Genomic DNA, 17,833 nt, shown 5'->3' with positions numbered 1-17,833 from the left:
AATTTGAGAACTTCTGGTTGCTACAAAATACTGGAGAACACACCCTAGATTTTTAGAACATAGGAGCTTATGAGGCCTTCCAGTGACTAGATATATGAAGCAATTGTCCTGATGCCATCCATTCTTGGTTAACTGCAAATAAAAGTCTTTATGCCCTTCTCTTTAAAATGTAGGCATCTCTTTCCTTTCATAGGTTAAAATATGCCTCTTTTTGTTTTTTTAAGACAAGATCTTTCTCTGTCACCCAGGCTGGAGTGTAGTAGCTCTAATATGGCTCACTACAGCCTTGACCTCCTGGGCTCAAGCGATCCTCCTGCCTCAGCCTTCTGAGTAGCTGGAACTACAGGTGCACGCACCACCATGCCTAGCAAATTTTTAAATTATTTGTAGAGACAAGGTTTTGCCATGTTGTCCAGGCAGGCCTCGAACTCCTGTGTTCAAGAAATCTTCTCACCTCGGCCTCCTGAATTGCTGGAATTACAGGTGTGAGCCACTGCACCCAGTCAAGATAATGCTTTTGAAAATAAAAGTTGATATGGCTTGCTTGTTTCCTCAGGTCTGACGGTAACTGCTGTAAAAGACTCAGGAGAATGGAATTTGGAGGCCGGGGCATTAGTTCTTGCAGATGCGGGCCTTTGCTGTATTGATGAGTTCAATAGCCTCAAAGAGCATGATAGGACCAGTATCCATGAAGCAATGGAGCAACAAACCATAAGTGTTGCTAAGGCTGGGTAAGAGTTTCTTTAAAATCTATGGGAATAATGAGATTATTTAATATATGCTTAGGGGAAAATGTGAACCTTGTTGAGCTGTAAGGTATGTTTGGTCCTCTTTGGGATGATCAGTTACCACCCTTCAAGAAACACATTAGAGTTTTTCCTTATTAGACCACAGAATTGTGTGAGGAAGTGAAAATGAGCTATTGGGAAAGAGAAAAGGAAAAGTATGAATGTGGTTGACTAAACTAATGGAAGGGATTTTTGAAGAGCTTTCAATGCAGGATTCAACTCATTCTCTTTTTCATTCGGTAAACATTGTATGTATACTCTGGGCATATTACTGTGTTAGGAATTTTGAAAAGTTCGAAAAGAAAAAATCATAGTTTCCGGCATTCTCCTTATAAATCCTGATGGAAGGTTGATTACAGCATATGGAATACTAAATAGTAAATAATGTAAGCATAAGATGAAATGCCTTTTGTGGCTCAAAGAGGCTCAGGATTGAGCTGTGTGAGTCCCTGGCTACACATAAAGTGGAGGAAAAAAGTAAGCCAGGTTCAGACAGAAATCTCACACGGGCACTGAAGTGGTTATAGGAAACTTACCTGGCTACAAAGGCTGGCCACCAAACAGGCTGCCAGGTCATTCAAGCAGTAACAGGGCTAGAACTGTTTCCGTCTTAATGCTGCTATTATGGAGTGAAGCCAACTGATCAGACAGGTAGGGCTGCCAGCAGTGTCTTCAAATAGTTATGAGTACTTGGGAGCCAGGCAGACACTGGTATATAGAGATTGTATGAGATCTATTTGTATACTCCAGCAAAAAATTAATGAGGAGTGAGGTAGAGGGAGGGGGGAGAGTAGGATATAGCCCACCAGAAAAGATACGAGAAAGATCTGTCAGACCTATTCATTTGTTCGTTCACTAAATATATATACTCATTAAAAACCTGCTATGTTTCAGGCATTGTGCTAGATGCTAAGAAGTACAAAGATGAATAGAACATTGTCCTTCAGGTGTTCACGGTTTTGTCCTTCAGGTGTTCACGGTTTTATTAGAAAAGATAGATAAAAATGACAGCAAAGCGATAAGTCCACAATAGAAGTGTTATAAGAAAATATACTTTAATTATTGCTTCTAAACTCTTTGAGGAAATCAGAAATATAGTTTATTAAGTGTCTTCAGAGGCTGCTTTCTTGTCTCATTATATTTAATGAGCTTTTTGTGCTATCTGTAAGTACGTTGTAAGTTCCAAAATCAGCGTTCTGTAGCTGATTCGGTTCAGTTATTGCACCAAAAGGCCAGGCAGTTTGTCATAACCACAGCTACTTTGTGCACTGGAAAAATGCTTTTTCCACTCTGTGTGGTAAAGGACTGGTTTTGACTTTTTTTTTTACTCCATCACTGAGAAATATTGTTATAAAATACAAGAAAAAAGAATTATTAAAAATGTGAAATGAAAAAGCAATGACATACAAATATTTCAGTAAATTAAATCCAATACTATATAAAAAGGGTTATACATTATAACCAAGTGGGTCTCATCCCAGAAATGAAAGGTTGGTGTAACATTTGAAAATCAATCATTGTATTAGACTAAAAAACAAAAAACATATCCCAGTAGATGCAGAAAATGTATTTGATGAAATTAAATACTCATTCATAATAAAAGTTCTCAGCAAACTAGAAGTTTCTCTCCCTGTTTAAATGCTATATATGAAAACCTTCATGAGGCTGGGCACAATGGCTCACGCCTGTAATTCCAGCACTCTGGGAGGCCGAGGCAGGTGGATCACCTGAGGTCGGGAATTGGAGACCAGCCTGGCCAACATGGTGAAACCCCCTCTCTACTAAAAATACAAAAATTAGTTGAGCATAATGGCACACGCCTGTAATCCCAGCAACTCGGGAGGCTGAGGCAGGAGAATCGCTTGAACCTGGGAGGAGGAGGTTGCAGTGAGCCAAGATCGTACTCCACTGTGCTCCAGCCTGGGCAATAGAGTGACCTCTGTCTAAAAACAACAACAACAAAAAAACACCTGCATCTCATACTTCATGGTGAGAGACAGTGTTTTCCACTTAAGATTAGGAGCAAATTAAGGACGTCAGCTCTTCTCATTTCTGGTCAATATTGTACTAGAAGTATGGTCAGTTTAGTAAGAAAAAGAAATAAAAGACATTCAGACTGGAAAGGAAGAAGTCAAAACTGCTTGTGTTCTATGTGGCATGACTGTCTACATAGAAAAACAAAAAGAATTTAAGAAGAGCTACTAGAACTAATAAGTGAATCTTAAAAGGTCAATGTATAAAAATTTCTGTTTGCTAGCAATGAACAATTGGAAATTGAAATAAAATATACATTTATAATAGCATCTCCAAATAGGAAAAATTTAGCAAAATCTATTCTAGATTTATACATTAAAAACTGCAAAACATTAAGAAAATTAAAAAGGACTTAAATAAATGGAGAGATAGATACCTAGTTTCATCTATCAGACTTAATATTGTTAAGATGCAAGTTCTCCCCAAAGCGATCTGTAGAATCACTGCATTAAAAAAAAAATTTTTTTTTTTTCAGACAGTGTCACTTTGTTGCCCAAGCTGGAGTGCAGAGGCCCAATCATAGCTCACTGCAGCCTTGAACACCTGGGCTTAAGCCATTCACCCACCCCTGAGTAGCTGGGACCTACAGGGACACACCACTATGCCTGGCTATTTTTTAAATTTTATTTTCTGTAGGGGTGGGGTCTTGCTATGTTGCCCAGGCTGGTCTCAAATTCTTGAGCTCAAATGATCCACTTGCCTCGGCCTTTCAGAGCACTGATTACAGGCATGAGCCACCATGCCCAACCCAGTGCAATTCTTTTTTTTTTTTTTTTTAATTATACTTTAGGTTTTAGGGTACATGTGCACAATGTGCAGGTTTGTTACATATGTATCCATGTGCCATGTTGATTTCCTGCACCCATTAACTCGTCATTTAGCATTAGGTATATCTCCTAATGCTATCCCTCCCCCCTCCCCCAACCCCACAACAGTCCCCGGTGTGTGATGTTTCCCTTCCTGTGTCCATGAGTTCTCATTGTTCAGTTCCCATCTATGAGTGAGAACATGCGGTGTTTGGTTTTTTGTCCTTGCGATAGTTTACTGAGAATGATATTTTCCAGTTTCATCCATGTCCCTACAAAGGACATGAGCTCATCATTTTTTATGGCTGCATAGTATTCCATGGTGTATATGTGCCACATTTTCTTAATCCAGTCTATCATTGTTGGACATTTGGGTTGGTTCCAACTCTTTGCTATTGTGAATAGTGCCACAATAAACATACGTGTGCATGTGTCTTTATAGCAGCATGATTTATAATCCTTTGGGTATATACCCAGTAATGGGATGGCTGGGTCAAATGGTATTTCTAGTTCTAGATCCCTGAGGAATCGCCACACTGACTTCCACAATGGTTGAACTAGTTTACAGTCCCACCAACAGTGTAAAAGTGTTCCTATTTCTCCACATCCTCTCCAGCACCTGTTGTTTCCTGATTTTTTAATGATGGCCATTCTAACTGGTGTGAGATGGTATCTCACTGTGGTTTGGATTTGCATTTCTCTGATGGCCAGTGATGATGAGCATTTCTTCATGTGTTTTTTGGCTTCATAAATGTCTTCTTTTGAGAAGTGTCTGTTCCTGTCCTTTGCCCACTTTTTGATGGGGTTGTTTGTTTTTTTCTTGTAAATTTGTTTGAGTTCATTGTAGATTCTGGATATTAGCCCTTTGTCAGATGAGTAGGTTGCAAAAATTTTCTCCCATTCTGTAGGTTGCCTGTTCACTCTGATGGTAGTTTCTTTTGTTGTGCAGAAGCTGTAATCAGAATCCCAAACACCACCTGTTCCCCAAAAACCTATTGAAATTAACAAAAAAAAATCCCAACAAGCTTTTTTGTAGAAATTGGCAGGCTGGTTTTAAAGTTTATATAGAAAAGCACAGAACAAGGCCGGGCGTGGTGGCTCACGCCTGTAATCCCAGCACTTTGGGAGGCCGAGGTGGGCGGATCACAAGGTCAGGAGATCGAGACCATCCTGGCTAACACGGTGAAACCCCGTCTCTACTAAAAATACAAAAAATTAGCCGGGCGAGGTGGCAGGCGCCTGTAGTCCCAGCTACGCGGGAGGCTGAGGCAGGAGAATGGCGTGAACCCCAGGGGGCGGAGCCGGCAGTGAGCTGAGATCGCGCCACTGCACTCCAGCCTGGGTGAAAGAGCGAGACTCCGTCTCAAAAAAAAAAAAAAAAAAAAAAAAAAAAGAAAAGCACAGAACAGCCAAAGTGACTTTGAAACAGAACAAATTTGGAGGACTTACTTTGTTTTAAGATTTGCTATAAAGCTGTAATTATCAAAACATTGTGACATTGGATAGAATCTTTAATGGAAGAGAATAAAGGTCCAGAAATAGACCCACAGATAATGTCAGTTGATTTTCAAGAACGATGTCAAATAATTCAACAGAGAAAGGATAGTTTTTTTTTAATTATGCTAGAACATTTTAATATTCATATGTTTTCCCACCCAAAAAGACCTATACCCAAATGGTTTATAGCAGCTTTGTTCATATTCACCCAAAATTATATAAACAACCCAGAAGTTTATCAACTGATAAATGGATAGGTAAATCTTGATAGACGCATACCATGGAATACTACTAGCAGTATAAAGGAACAAACTACTGATACACTCATGAGTCAACAACATGGATGAATCTTAAAAGCCTTATGTGAAGTGAAAGATGACAGGTACAAAAGGCTATATAGTTTATTATTCCATTTATATGAAATGCTACAAAAGGCTAAACTGTAAGGAGAAAAAGCAGAAATTTCTGCTAGGGGGTTAGAGGAAGAGAATGACTATAGAAGGGCATTTTTTTAAAAGATGACTTTTACTATATGTAAATTATGCCACATAACCCTTAATTTTAAAAATATAAAAACCCATATATTTTATTTGTAGATTCAACAGACATGAATTCATTCTGCCCAGTTGCTACTGAAGTTTCCAAACACTTACACTTCCCGTACTCATCTCTTCCCTGCTTGGTAACAGTGTATGAGTGGCAAGTTCACAGCTGAAGCTTGGGGTCAGGACGGTACACCTACATTTGGAAGGTTATATAAAGTAATAATAGTGCCTACCATTTATGATCAGTAAAATCCGTTTTTAATTGGAGTGACATCTTCCAAAGGAAATAATTTGAAGGATAAATCTTTAGATTGGATTTTTTTTTTTTGTCTGTTGGAAAGGAGAAGACATAAAGCTGTACAGCTAGAAGGTGAGAGATTTGAACTTTAATTATTTTGCTACTCATATTTAGAGTCAAGTTTTCATTATTTCTCCTTTAAACCATCTGTCAAACATGTAATATGTAGTTATGCACCACATAACATTTTTGTCAGTGATGGACCACATATATGATGATGGTCTCATAAGATTAGACTACCTTATTTTTACTGTGTTTAGATATGTTTAGATGTACAAATACATGCCTTTGTGTTACAGTTGCCTACAGTATTCAGCACAGTAACATGCTGTGTAGGCTTGTAGCCTTGGAGCAATAGGCTATACCATATAGCCTAGATGTATAGTAGGCTATACTCTCCAGGTTTGTCTAAGTACACTCTGATGCTTGCAACAGAACAGATCGCCTCATGATGCATTTCTCAGAACATAGCCTCATGCTAAGCAACCTATGACTGTATATTGAAAGGAGTTTTGCCTGAGAAGTACTTTGAGTATTTTGAGTTAATGTAGTTTTCTCAAGAACTTCTTTTTTAGACCACCGCACTGTGGTAGGTATTGTTATTGTGGTATTACTGTGCAAAAATTTGTGTTATTATAGTTTCTTTTTTTTTTTTTTTTAGAGACAGAGTCTCGCTCTGTCGCCCAGGCTGGAGTGCAGTGGCACGATCTCGGCTCACTGCAAGCTTTGCCTCCCGGGTTTGCGCCATTCTCCTGCCTCAGCCTCCCTAGTAGCTGGGACTGCAGGCGCCCGCCACCACGCCTGGCTAATTTTTGTGTTTTTTTTTTAGTAGAGACGGGGTTTCACTGCGTTAGCCAGGATGGTCTTGATCTCCTGACCTCGTGATCCGCCCACGTCGGCCTCCCAAAGTGCTGAGATTACAGGCGTGAGCCACCACGCCCGGCCTATAGTTTCAAGATAAGGTTTTCCTTGTTTCTGTTTTATCTTAGCCACTATCTAGAATATAATACCTCCTTGAACTATGACATGGATCACAACCAGTATTTTAGCCTTGCAATTTCTTTACATTTACGTAAGAATTTTTACTTTTCTGAGGACTGCACATAGATTTCATTTAAAGATTACTATAATTATTTAATGCATTAAAGGAAATAGGATCTTTGTTCTCCTCTAGTTATTATCGTAAAACTAGCATTCAATTTTGTTCCTCACCCCACATAACTAATTTCTGGGTTCATAAAGACATTTGTACAATTTTATTATCATGCATTTTAAAAGATACTTAGTTCCTAAACATTACATAGCCATATAATTATGATAACTCTATTCAGTGGTTTGTACCTTTTATTTCTCCATCTTGAAAAGAGTTTCTTTTTTCTTGATCAATTTAGTGAAGACATTTTCTAATTACCTTATAATAACAGAGCTTGGGTTCTTATGGTCTCCTCTGATCTTACTGAACAGTTAATTTCTAGCCTATTCCCAGGGATGACAGTACCACCGTGTGCTCACTGGCATCTACTAGTAGCTGCTTTTGATTTGAAATGTAATGTTTCTAATACATGCTGGCCTGAAAATTTCAACCAGACTTCACATTTCTCACATGGTTCAAGAATTTAGGCTGAGTTCAGTGGCTCATGCCTGTAATCCCAGCACTTTGAGAGGCTGAGAGAGGAGGATCCCTTGAGCCTAGGAGTTCAAGACCAGCCTGAGCAAGATGGCAAGACCCCCATCTCTATACAAAAAACAAAAAAAAACAGCCAAGTGCAGTGGTGTGCGCCTGTAGTCCCAGCTACTCAAGAGACTGAAGAGGCCCTTGAACCCAGGAGGTCAAGCCTGCAGTGAGCTATGATCACGCCACTGCATTCCAGGCTGGGCAACAAAGTGACATCTCTTTAAAAAAAAATTAAAATTTTATTTAAAAATAGAGCAGTCATACAACCTGGATTTGAATTTATTGGATTCTTCTTCTGTCTTGGATTATTAGGTTCTGTGTTTTCCATACAGAGAATGTGGCCTGAAACAAGAACCCCCAGGAGGAGCAGATGCTTCCAATAGATCAAACACTGCTTTAAACTGCCACTGTTGCCACTCAAGACAACAAATACCAACAATAACAACAGTGAATATCCCTTCATTTAAAGCAAAGCAAAATTAAATTGTTGATATTTTTGTTAAAAATAATTCAGTTAAAGAGCTTTGGGGTCGGAGAGACCTAGAATAAATTCCAGCCACTGTTACTACTTTTTTAATGTTGTGGGTGATAACTGTCATCTCTGATACAAAAATAATAGCACCCTTCTTACTGGGATATTCTCAAATAGAGTTCATGTATGTCAACTTAGGCCTGGGTCAGAAGATACTTGTGACTCTTCAAAATTATTTTATTTCATATGTATATAAAGGTGTTTATAGGATTCTCTGTATTTCTGAATGCATTTGCATCTCCAAAATAGTTTCAGAAATATTACATCAACACCATTACCAACAACCACAAAAAATTAATATTCAAGCTGTCTTTGCAGTCCTTTATTGTGCTTAGATATACCACTGAGGTTATATGTTGTTAAAGTGCATGTTCAAAAGTAGTTTGAATGCTTTTCTTTGTGTAGTTATATTATTTATTTGATACACAGTTAAGAAGTTGTCTTTGAAACTTCTGTTTTCATTCACTTATAGCATTTGCCGTTTTTACCTTTTTTATTTAATTGTATTTTCCGAATTTGTAAAATATAGCTTGTTTTAACAAAGTCAAACCTATATAAAAAGACATGCAAAAGAAATCACATTCGTGTCCCTACCATTTCCATTCTGTTTTCTTCTATCACTGATAGATATTCATTAGTTTCTGATTTGTCCTTCCTATGTTTCTTTTTTCGGAAAAATAAGCAAAACCCATGGGGATAGGTATGTATGCCTGTTTATGCATCTCCCCTCTTTCTTATCCAAAATATAGCAAACTGCATATACTCCTTGGCACTGCTTCAGTGGTATCCCATAGACGATTATATGTAGTATTCTTATTATCATCGGGTTTTAGAAATTCTGCAGTTTTGATTTGTATCCCCTTTCTCCCAAGAGTTGCTTAGCGAGTTTTTAGTCTCTAAGTAGAAGGACCACTTTTTGATGTGAATAATTTCTAGTTTTATCCTATTGTGGTCAGAGAATGTTGTTTGTGTTGTTTCTTTAAGGAACTTCATGAGGTTTTTATCTTTGCAGCTTAATATAAGGTCAATTTAATATTGGCCCTTTTATGCTTCAGGAATTATTTTCTCTATAATGAGAATATAATGTATATATATTATAAACACACACACACACACAAACTGTACCTTATAAATGATGTTATTTAGGTCTTCTATATCCTTACTTACCTTTTGTTTGTTTGTTGCATTTTAGACCAAGAGTGGTGTGTTGAAGTCTCTTATTATTGGGTTTTTGTTTGTTTCTCTTTGCATCTCTTGTAGTTTCTGCTTTATGAAGGTAGTTGTTGTGGACTTTAACATTTGTACTTCTTTGTCTTAAATGCTCTGTGGCCTGAATTTTACCTTGCCTGTATCAGGATCACAACTCTGGATTTCATAATATTTATATTTGTCTAATATAGCTTTGCTCATTTCTTTATGTTTAGCCTTTTGATTTCAATTTGTTATTTTGTATGCAGCATAGAATTGGGCTTAGCTTTATGAACAATTGAAAAATCTTTTTCTTTTAATGTGTTAGGTAAGCACACTTACATTTATTGGTATAATCAATATGCTTGGTGTCAACGGTTTTATTTTTTAAAAACTTACTGTGGGCCGGGCACGGTGGCTCACGCTTGTAATCCCAGCACTTTGGGAGGCCGAGGCGGGCGGATCACGAGGTCAGGAGATCGAGACCACGGTGAAACCCCGTCTCTACTAAAAATACAAAAAAATTAGCCGGGCGTGGTGGCGGGCGCCTGTAGTCCCAGCTACTCGGAGAGGCTGAGGCAGGAGAATGGCGTGAACCCGGGAGGTGGAGCTTGCAGTGAGCCGAGATTGAGCCATTGCACTCCAGCCTGGGCGACAGAGAGAGACTCTGTCTCAAAATAAAATAATAAAATAAACTAAACTAGAATAGAATAGAATAGAATAAAATATAAAATAAAATATAAAAATACTTACTGTGTTTATTTTTCTGTGCATTTAGGAAGGTTTGCTTTTTTTTTTTTTTTTTTTGGAAACAAAGTCTCGCTCTGTCGCCCAGGCTGGAGTGCAGTGGCACAATCTCGGCTCACTGCAACCTGGTCCTCCCAGGTTCAAGCAATTCTCCTGTCTCAGCCTCCTAAAGCTGGGACTACAGGCACATGCCGCCATGCCTGGCTAATTTTTTGTGTTTTAGTAGAGATGGGGTTTCACCATGTTGCACAGGCTGGTCTCAAACTCCTGAGCTCAGGCAGTCTGCCCGCCTCAGCCTCCCAAAGTGCTAGGATTACAGGAGTGAGCCACTGCACCTGGCTGCATATTTATTATAGGTTAGGGGTTGGCAAACTTTTCCTGTGGAGATTAGGATAGCAAGTATTTTAGACTTTGTGGGCCAAACTGTTGGAACTACTCATCTCTGCTGAGGTAGACAGTATAACTGTAACAATATGTCTGTGATGTAAACAAGAGAAGCCATAATATGTAAACAGATGGGAGTGGCTGTGTTCCAATAAATTTTTATTTATTGTAACAGATTGTGGGCTGCATTTGGACTGCAGCTTGACAACCCCTATTCTAGGGCTTATGTTTTAAAATACCTTTTATAACGCCTACAGCCCCATTTCTCCTCACTTGGGAACCTTAAATAATATCATATGACTCCAGTCTATTAGCCATGTAGTAATCAGTGAGCCTATTTTACTTTCCCCTTTCTCCCTTCTTCACTTCAATAAATAGTTGTATTATTTGTACTTTGTCAGAACAAATAGGATTTACTTACTATTCTTCCACTTTTATGCTTTCTTTTGCTTTGGTCTATCTAAAATGAAGTGCTTCACCATCAGTCTTTTTGGGAGGGCCAGGGCATCATCATCATCTCTTGGTTGAATGAAGGCCATCCTCTAACAGATACCTTAGGAGGGGCTCCTGATTATTGTCTTGAATTGTTGCATGTTTCAAATCATTTTTCATAGCATTGACACTTGAGAAATGAAAGATAGTTTGGCTGGATATAAAGACCTTGGCTTACACTTTCTTTCCTAAAGTCTTGTTTTCTGTGTTGCTATTGACAAATCTGATGCCATTCTGATATCACTTGCTTTAAAGGTGATTTAGTTTTTTTGCCTGAAGTCCCAGAGGGTTTTTTCCTTTATCTTTAAAGTATAATATTTTTACTAGACTATGTCTCAGTTGATTATTCCCGTTCAGTTTTTCTAGATATCAGTGAGCCTTTGACATGTATTCTTTTATCCCTGGAAATTTTTATTCAATGATTATTTGACACTCTAGTTCAGTTATTTGTTTTGTTTTTATTTTTCAGAAGCTATAATTATTCCTATGTTAGAATTTTTCCTAGGCTCTGCAGCAACCGTTTTTTTTCCTTAAACTTCTTAGCTCATCTATATTTTGTTTTATTCTCTTGGCTATTTTTATTCCTCTCCTTAGCACCCTTTATTATATTTTCAGTCCTCTGTCGGTCCTTTCTTAGATACCTTAGATTCAAATGTTAATCTTTTTTTTTCTTTTTCTTTTTTTGAAGATTCATGGGGCACATGAGCATGTTTGTTACATGGGTACATTACATAATGGTGGGGTTTGGGCTTCTGTTGAACCCATCGCCCAAATAGTGAACATAGTCCCAGTAGGTAGTTTTTCTTTCTTTTTTTTTTTTTTTTATTATACTTTAGGTTTTAGGGTACATGTGCACAATGTGCAGGTTTGTTACATACGTATCCATGTGCCATGTTGTTTTGCTGCACCCATTAACTCGTCATTTAGCATTAGGTATATCTCCTAATGCTGTCCCTCCCCCCTCCCCCCACCCCACAACAGTCCCTGGAGGGTGATGTTCCCCTTCCTGTGTCCATGAGTTCTCATTGTTCAATTCCCACCTATGAGTGAGAACATGCAGTGTTTGGTTTTTTGTCCTTGCGATAGTTTACTGAGAATGATGTTTTCCAGTTTCATCCATGTTCCTACAAAGGACATGAACTCATCATTTTTTATGGCTGCATAGTATTCCATGGTGTATATGTGCCACATTTTCTTAATCCAGTCTGTTGTTGTTGGACATTTGGGTTGGTTCCAACTCTTTGCTATTGTGAATAGTGCCGCAATAAACATACGTGTGTGTGTGTGTCTTTATAGCAGCATGATTTACAATCCTTTGGGTATATACCCAGTAATGGGATGGCTAGGTCAAATGGTATTTCTAGTTCTAGATCCCTGAGGAATCGCCACACTGACTTCCACAATGGTTGAACTAGTTTACAGTCCCACCAACAGTGTAAAAGTGTTCCTGTTTCTCCACATCCTCTCCAGCACCTGTTGTTTCCTGACTTTTTAATGATGGCCATTCTAACTGGTGTGAGATGGTATCTCATTGTGGTTTGGATTTGCATTTCTCTGATGGCCAGTGATGATGAGCATTTTTTCATGTTTTTTGGCTGCATAAATGTCTTCTTTTGAGAAGTGTCTGTTCATGTCCTTTGCCCACTTTTTGATGGGGTTGTTTTTTTCTTATAAATTTGTTTGAGTTCATTGTAGATTCTGGATATTAGCCCTTTGTCAGATGAGTAGGTTGCAAAAATTTTCTCCCATTCTGTAGGTTGCCTGTTCACTCTGATGGTAGTTTCTTTTGCTGTGCAGAAGCTCTTTAGTTTAATTAGATCCCATTTGTCAATTTTGGCTTTTGTTGCCATTGCTTTTGGTGTTTTAGACATGAAGTCCTTGCCCACGCCTATGTCCTGAATGGTATTGCCTAGGTTTTCTTGTAGGATTTTAATGGTTTTAGGTCTAACATCTAAGTCTTTCATCCATCTTGAATTAATTTTTGTATAAGGTGTAAGGAAGGGATCCAGTTGCAGCTTTCTACATATGGCTAGCCAGTTTTCCCAGCACCATTTATTAAATAGGGAATCCTTTCCCCATTGCTTGTTTTTGTCAGGTTTGTCAAAGATCAGATAGTTGTAGATATGTGGCACTAATTCTGAGGGCTCTATTCTGTTCCATTGATCTATGTCTCTGTTGTGGTACCAGTACCATGCTGTTTTGGTTACTGTAGCCTTGTAGTATAGTTTGAAGTCAGGTAGCGTGATGCCTCCAGCTTTGTTCTTTTGGCTTAGGATTGACTTGGCGATGTGGGCTCTTTTTTGGTTCCATATGAACTTTAAAGTAGTTTTTTCCAATTCTGTGAAGAAAGTCATTGGTAGCTTGATGGGGATGGCGTTGAATCTATAAATTACCTTGGGCAGTATGGCCATTTTCACGATATTGATTCTTCCAACCCATGAGCATGGAATGTTCTTCCATTTGTTTGTATCCTCTTTTATTTCATGGAGCAGTGGTTTGTAGTTCTCCTTGAAGAGGTCCTTCACATCCCTTGTAAGTTGGATTCCTAGGTATTTTATTCTCTTTGAAGCAATTGTGAATGGGATTTCACTCATGATTTGGCTCTCTGTTTGTCTGTGATTGGTGTACAAGAATGCTTGTGATTTTTGTACATTGATTTTGTATCCTGAGACTTTGCTGAAGTTGCTAATCAGCTTAAGGAGATTTGGGGCTGAGATGATGGGGTTTTCTAGATATACAATCATGTCATCTGCAAACAGGGACAATTTGACTTCCTCTTTTCCTAATTGAATACCCTTTATTTCCTTCTCCTGCCTGATTGCCCTAGCCAGAACTTCCAGCACTATGTTGAATAGGAGTGGTGAAAGAGGGCATCCCTGTCTTGTGCCAGTTTTCAAAGGGAATGCTTCCAGTTTTTGCCCATTCAGTATGATATTGGCTGTGGGTTTGTCATAGATAGCTCTTATTATTTTGAGATACATCTCATCAATACCTAATTTATTGAGAGTTTTTAGCATGAAGGGTTGTTGAATTTTGTCAAAGGCCTTTTCTGCATCTATTGAGATAATCATGTGGTTTTTGTCTTTGGTTCTGTTTATATGCTGGATTACATTTATTGATTTGCGTATGTTGAACCAGCCTTGCATCCCAGGGATGAAGCCCACTTGATCATGGTGTATAAGCTTTTTGATGTGCTGCTGTATTCGGTTTGCCAGTATTTTATTGAGGATTTTTGCATCAATGTTCATCAAGGATATTGGTCTGAAATTCTCTTTTTTGGTTATGTCTCTGCCAGGCTTTGGTATCAGGACGATGCTGGCCTCATAAAATGTGTTAGGGAGGATTCCCTCTTTTTCTATTGATTGGAATAGTTTCAGAAGGAATGGTACCAGTTCCTCCTTGTACCTCTGGTAGAATTCGGCTGTGAATCCATCAGGTCCTGGACTCTTTTTGGTTGGTAAGCTATTGATTATTGCCACAATTTCAGAACCTGTTATTGGTCTATTCAGAGATTCAACTTCTTCCTGGTTTAGTCTTGGGAGGATGTATTTGTCGAGGAATTTATCCATTTCTTCTAGATTTTCTAGTTTATTTGCCTAGAGGTGTTTGTAGTATTCTCTGATGGTAGATTGTATTTCTGTGGGTTCGGTGGTGATATCCCCTTTTTCATTTTTTATTGCATCTGTTTGATTCTTCTCTCTTTTCCTCTTTATTAGTCTTGCTAGCAGTCTATCAATTTTGTTGATCTTTTCAAAAAACTAGCTCCTGGATTCACTAATTTTTTGAAGGGTTTTTTGTGTCTCTATTTCCTTCAGTTCTGCTCTGATTTTAGTTATTTCTAGCCTTCTTCTAGCTTTTGAATGTGTTTGCTCTTGCTTTTCTAGTTCTTTTAATTGTCATGTTAGGGTGTCCATTTTGGATCTTTCCTGCTTTCTCTTGTGGGCATTCAGTGCTATAAATTTCCCTCTACGTACTGCTTTGAATGTGTCCCAGAGATTCTGGTATGTTGTGTCTTTGTTCTTGTTGGTTTCAAAGAACATCTTTATTTCTGCCTTCATTTCATTATGTACCCAATAGTCCTTCAGGAGCAGGTTGTTCAATTTCCATGTAGTTGAGAGGTTTTGAGTGAGTTTCTTAATCCTGAGTTCTAGTTTGATTGCACTGTGATCTGAGAGACAGTTTGTTATAATTTCTGTTCTTTTACATTTGCTGAGGAGAGCTTTACTTCCAACTGTGTGGTCAATTTTGGAATAGGTGTGTGGTGCTGAAAAAAATGTATATTCTGTTGATTTGGGGTGGAGAGTTCTGTAGATGTCTATTAGGTTCACTTTGTGCAGAGCTGAGTTCAATTCCTGGATATCCTTGTTAACTTTCTGTCTCATGGATCTGTCTAATGTTGACAGTGGGGTGTTAAAATCTCCCATTATTATTGTGTGGGAGTTTAAGTCCCTTTGTAGGTCACTCAGGACTTGCTTTATGAATCTGGGTGCTCCTGTGTTGGGTGCATATATATTTAGGATAGTTAGCTCTTCTTGTTGAACGGATCCCTTTACCATTATGTAATGGCCTTCTTTGTCTCTTTTGATCTTTGTTGGTTTAAAGTCTATTTTATCAGAGACTAGGATTGCAACCCCTGCCTTTTTTTGTTTTCCATTTGCTTGGTAGATCTTCCTCCATCCCTTTATTTTGAGTCTGTGTGTGTCTCTGCACGTGAGATGGGTTTCCTGAATACAGCACACTGATGGGTCTTGACTCCTTATCTAGTTTGCCAGTCTGTGTCTTTTAATTGGAGCATTTAGCCCATTTACATTTAAAGTTAATATTGTTATGTGTGAATTTGATCCTGTCATTATGATGTTACTTGGTTATTTTGCCCGTTAGTTGATGCAGTTTCTTCCTAGCCTCAATGGTCTTTACAATTTGGCATGTTTTTGCAGTGGCTGGTACCGGTTGTTCCTTTCCATGTTTAGTGCTTCCTTCAGTAGCTCTTTTAGGGCAGGCCTGGTGGTGACAAAATCACTCGGCATTTGCTTGTCTGTAAAGTATTTTATTTCTCCTTCACTTATGAAGCTTAGTTTGTCTGGATATGAAATTCTGGGTTGAAAATTCTTTTCTTTAAGAATGTTGAATATCGGCCCCCACTCTCTTCTGGCTTGTAGAGTTTCTGCCGAGAGATCAGCTGTTAGTCTGATGGGCTTCCCTTTGTGGGTAACCCGACCTTTCTCTCTGGCTGCCCTTAACATTTTTTCCTTCATTTCAACTTTGGTGAATCTGACAATTATGTGTCTTGGAGTTACTCTTCTCGAGGAGTATCTTTGTGGCGTTCTCTGTATTTCCTGAATCTGAATGTTGGTCTGCCTTGCTAGATTGGGGAAGTTCTCCTGGATAATATCTTGCAGAGTGTTTTCCAACTTGGTTCCATTCTCCCCGTCATTTTCAGGTACACCAATCAGACGTAGGTTTGGTCTTTTCACATAGTCCCGAATTTCTTGGAGGCTTTGTTCATTTCTTTTTATTCTTTTTTCTCTAAACTTCCCTTCTCGCTTCATTTCATTCATTTCATCTTCCATCACTGATACCCTTTCTTCCAGTTGATCGCATCTGCTTCCGAGGCTTCTGCAATCTTCGCGTAGTTCTCGAAACTTGGCTTTCAGCTCCATCAGCTCCTTTAAGCCCTTCTCTCCATTGGTTATTCTAGTTATCCATTCGTCTAATTTTTTTTCAAAGTTTTAAACTTCTTTGCTATTGTTTTGAATTTCCTCCCGTAGCTCGGAGTAGTTTGATCGTCTGAAGCCTTCTTCTCTCAACTCGTCAAAGTCATTCTCCGTCCAGCTTTGTTCCATTGCTGGTGAGGAACTGCGTTCCCTTGGAGGAGGAGAGGTGCTCTGCTTTTTAGAGTTTCCAGTTTTTCTGCTCTGTTTTTTCCCCATCTTTGTGGTTTTATCTACTTTTGGTCTTTGATAATGGTGATGTACAGATGGGTTTTTGGTGTGGATGTCCTTTCTGTTTGTTAGTTTTCCTTCTACCAGACAGGATCCTCAGCTGCAGGTCTGTTGGAGTTTGCTAGAGGTCCACTCCAGACCCAGTTTGGCTGGGTGTCAGCAGCGGTGGCTGCAGAACAGCGGATTTTCGTGAGACCACAAATTCAGCTGTCTGATAGTTCCTTTGGAAGTTTTGTCTCAGAGGAGTACCTGGCCGAGTGAGGTGTCAGTCTGTCCCACCCAGTAGGTAGTTTTTCAACCCTTGTCCATGTCCTTTGCTCCCCAGTTTTGGAGTCCTCAGTGTTTGTTGTTTCCATCTTTATGAACATGTCTACCCATTGTTTAGCTCCCACTTATAAGTGAGAACATGCAGTGTTCAGTTCTCTGTTTCTGCCTTAATTAGAGGTTCATTTCTGAGAGTATTTCATCTTCCTCCCTCTACATCCATTTCTTTCTTCAGTTTTATCATCTCTGGATATACATCTTCTGCTTTTTTGTGCTTTTGTGTTGTGAATTTTTGAATTTGTGATTTGGGATGGTTTTTCCTATTTGCAAATGTTTGCTTAAGGATATTCAAGTCAGGGCACTGTGTTACAGATTTCCTTTGCTTTGTGGGGTTTTTTGGGTTGGGGTAGGGAGATGAGGCTTTTATCAACGGAAGTATTTTTATTCTTGTAGTAGTTTTATGGAGCTGCATGTTATTTCCATTCATTTTAAAATGTTTTATTTTTTTCTGAATCATTATTAATTGGTATTCTATTAAGGTGATGGTGAGGTTGGATGGTATACTAATTTTTAGTTCAGAGGAATCTCAGTTAAGTGCATTTTACTTAGTAGTTTTTTTCATAAGGGGATGGTTGATTTGT

General features: G+C 38.6%; 1 protein-coding gene across 4 annotated transcripts in view; it reads left to right on the top strand.

The window, feature by feature from the left end:
* Positions 1-17,833, top strand: part of MCM9 (minichromosome maintenance 9 homologous recombination repair factor) — a 129,986-nt gene that overhangs the window by 79,251 nt on the left and 32,902 nt on the right. For all 4 annotated transcript variants that reach the window (XM_055262686.2, XM_063620729.1, XM_055262693.2 and 1 more), the window contains one exon: positions 557-731. In XM_055262686.2, the coding sequence (XP_055118661.2) occupies positions 557-731 (175 nt within the window). The remainder of the gene's footprint in view (positions 1-556; positions 732-17,833) is intronic.

This window comes from Symphalangus syndactylus, chromosome 2 (assembly GCF_028878055.3).
Source record: "Symphalangus syndactylus isolate Jambi chromosome 2, NHGRI_mSymSyn1-v2.1_pri, whole genome shotgun sequence".
NCBI classification, from domain to species: domain Eukaryota; kingdom Metazoa; phylum Chordata; class Mammalia; order Primates; family Hylobatidae; genus Symphalangus; species Symphalangus syndactylus.
This window is presented reverse-complemented; position numbering and strand designations above follow the sequence as displayed.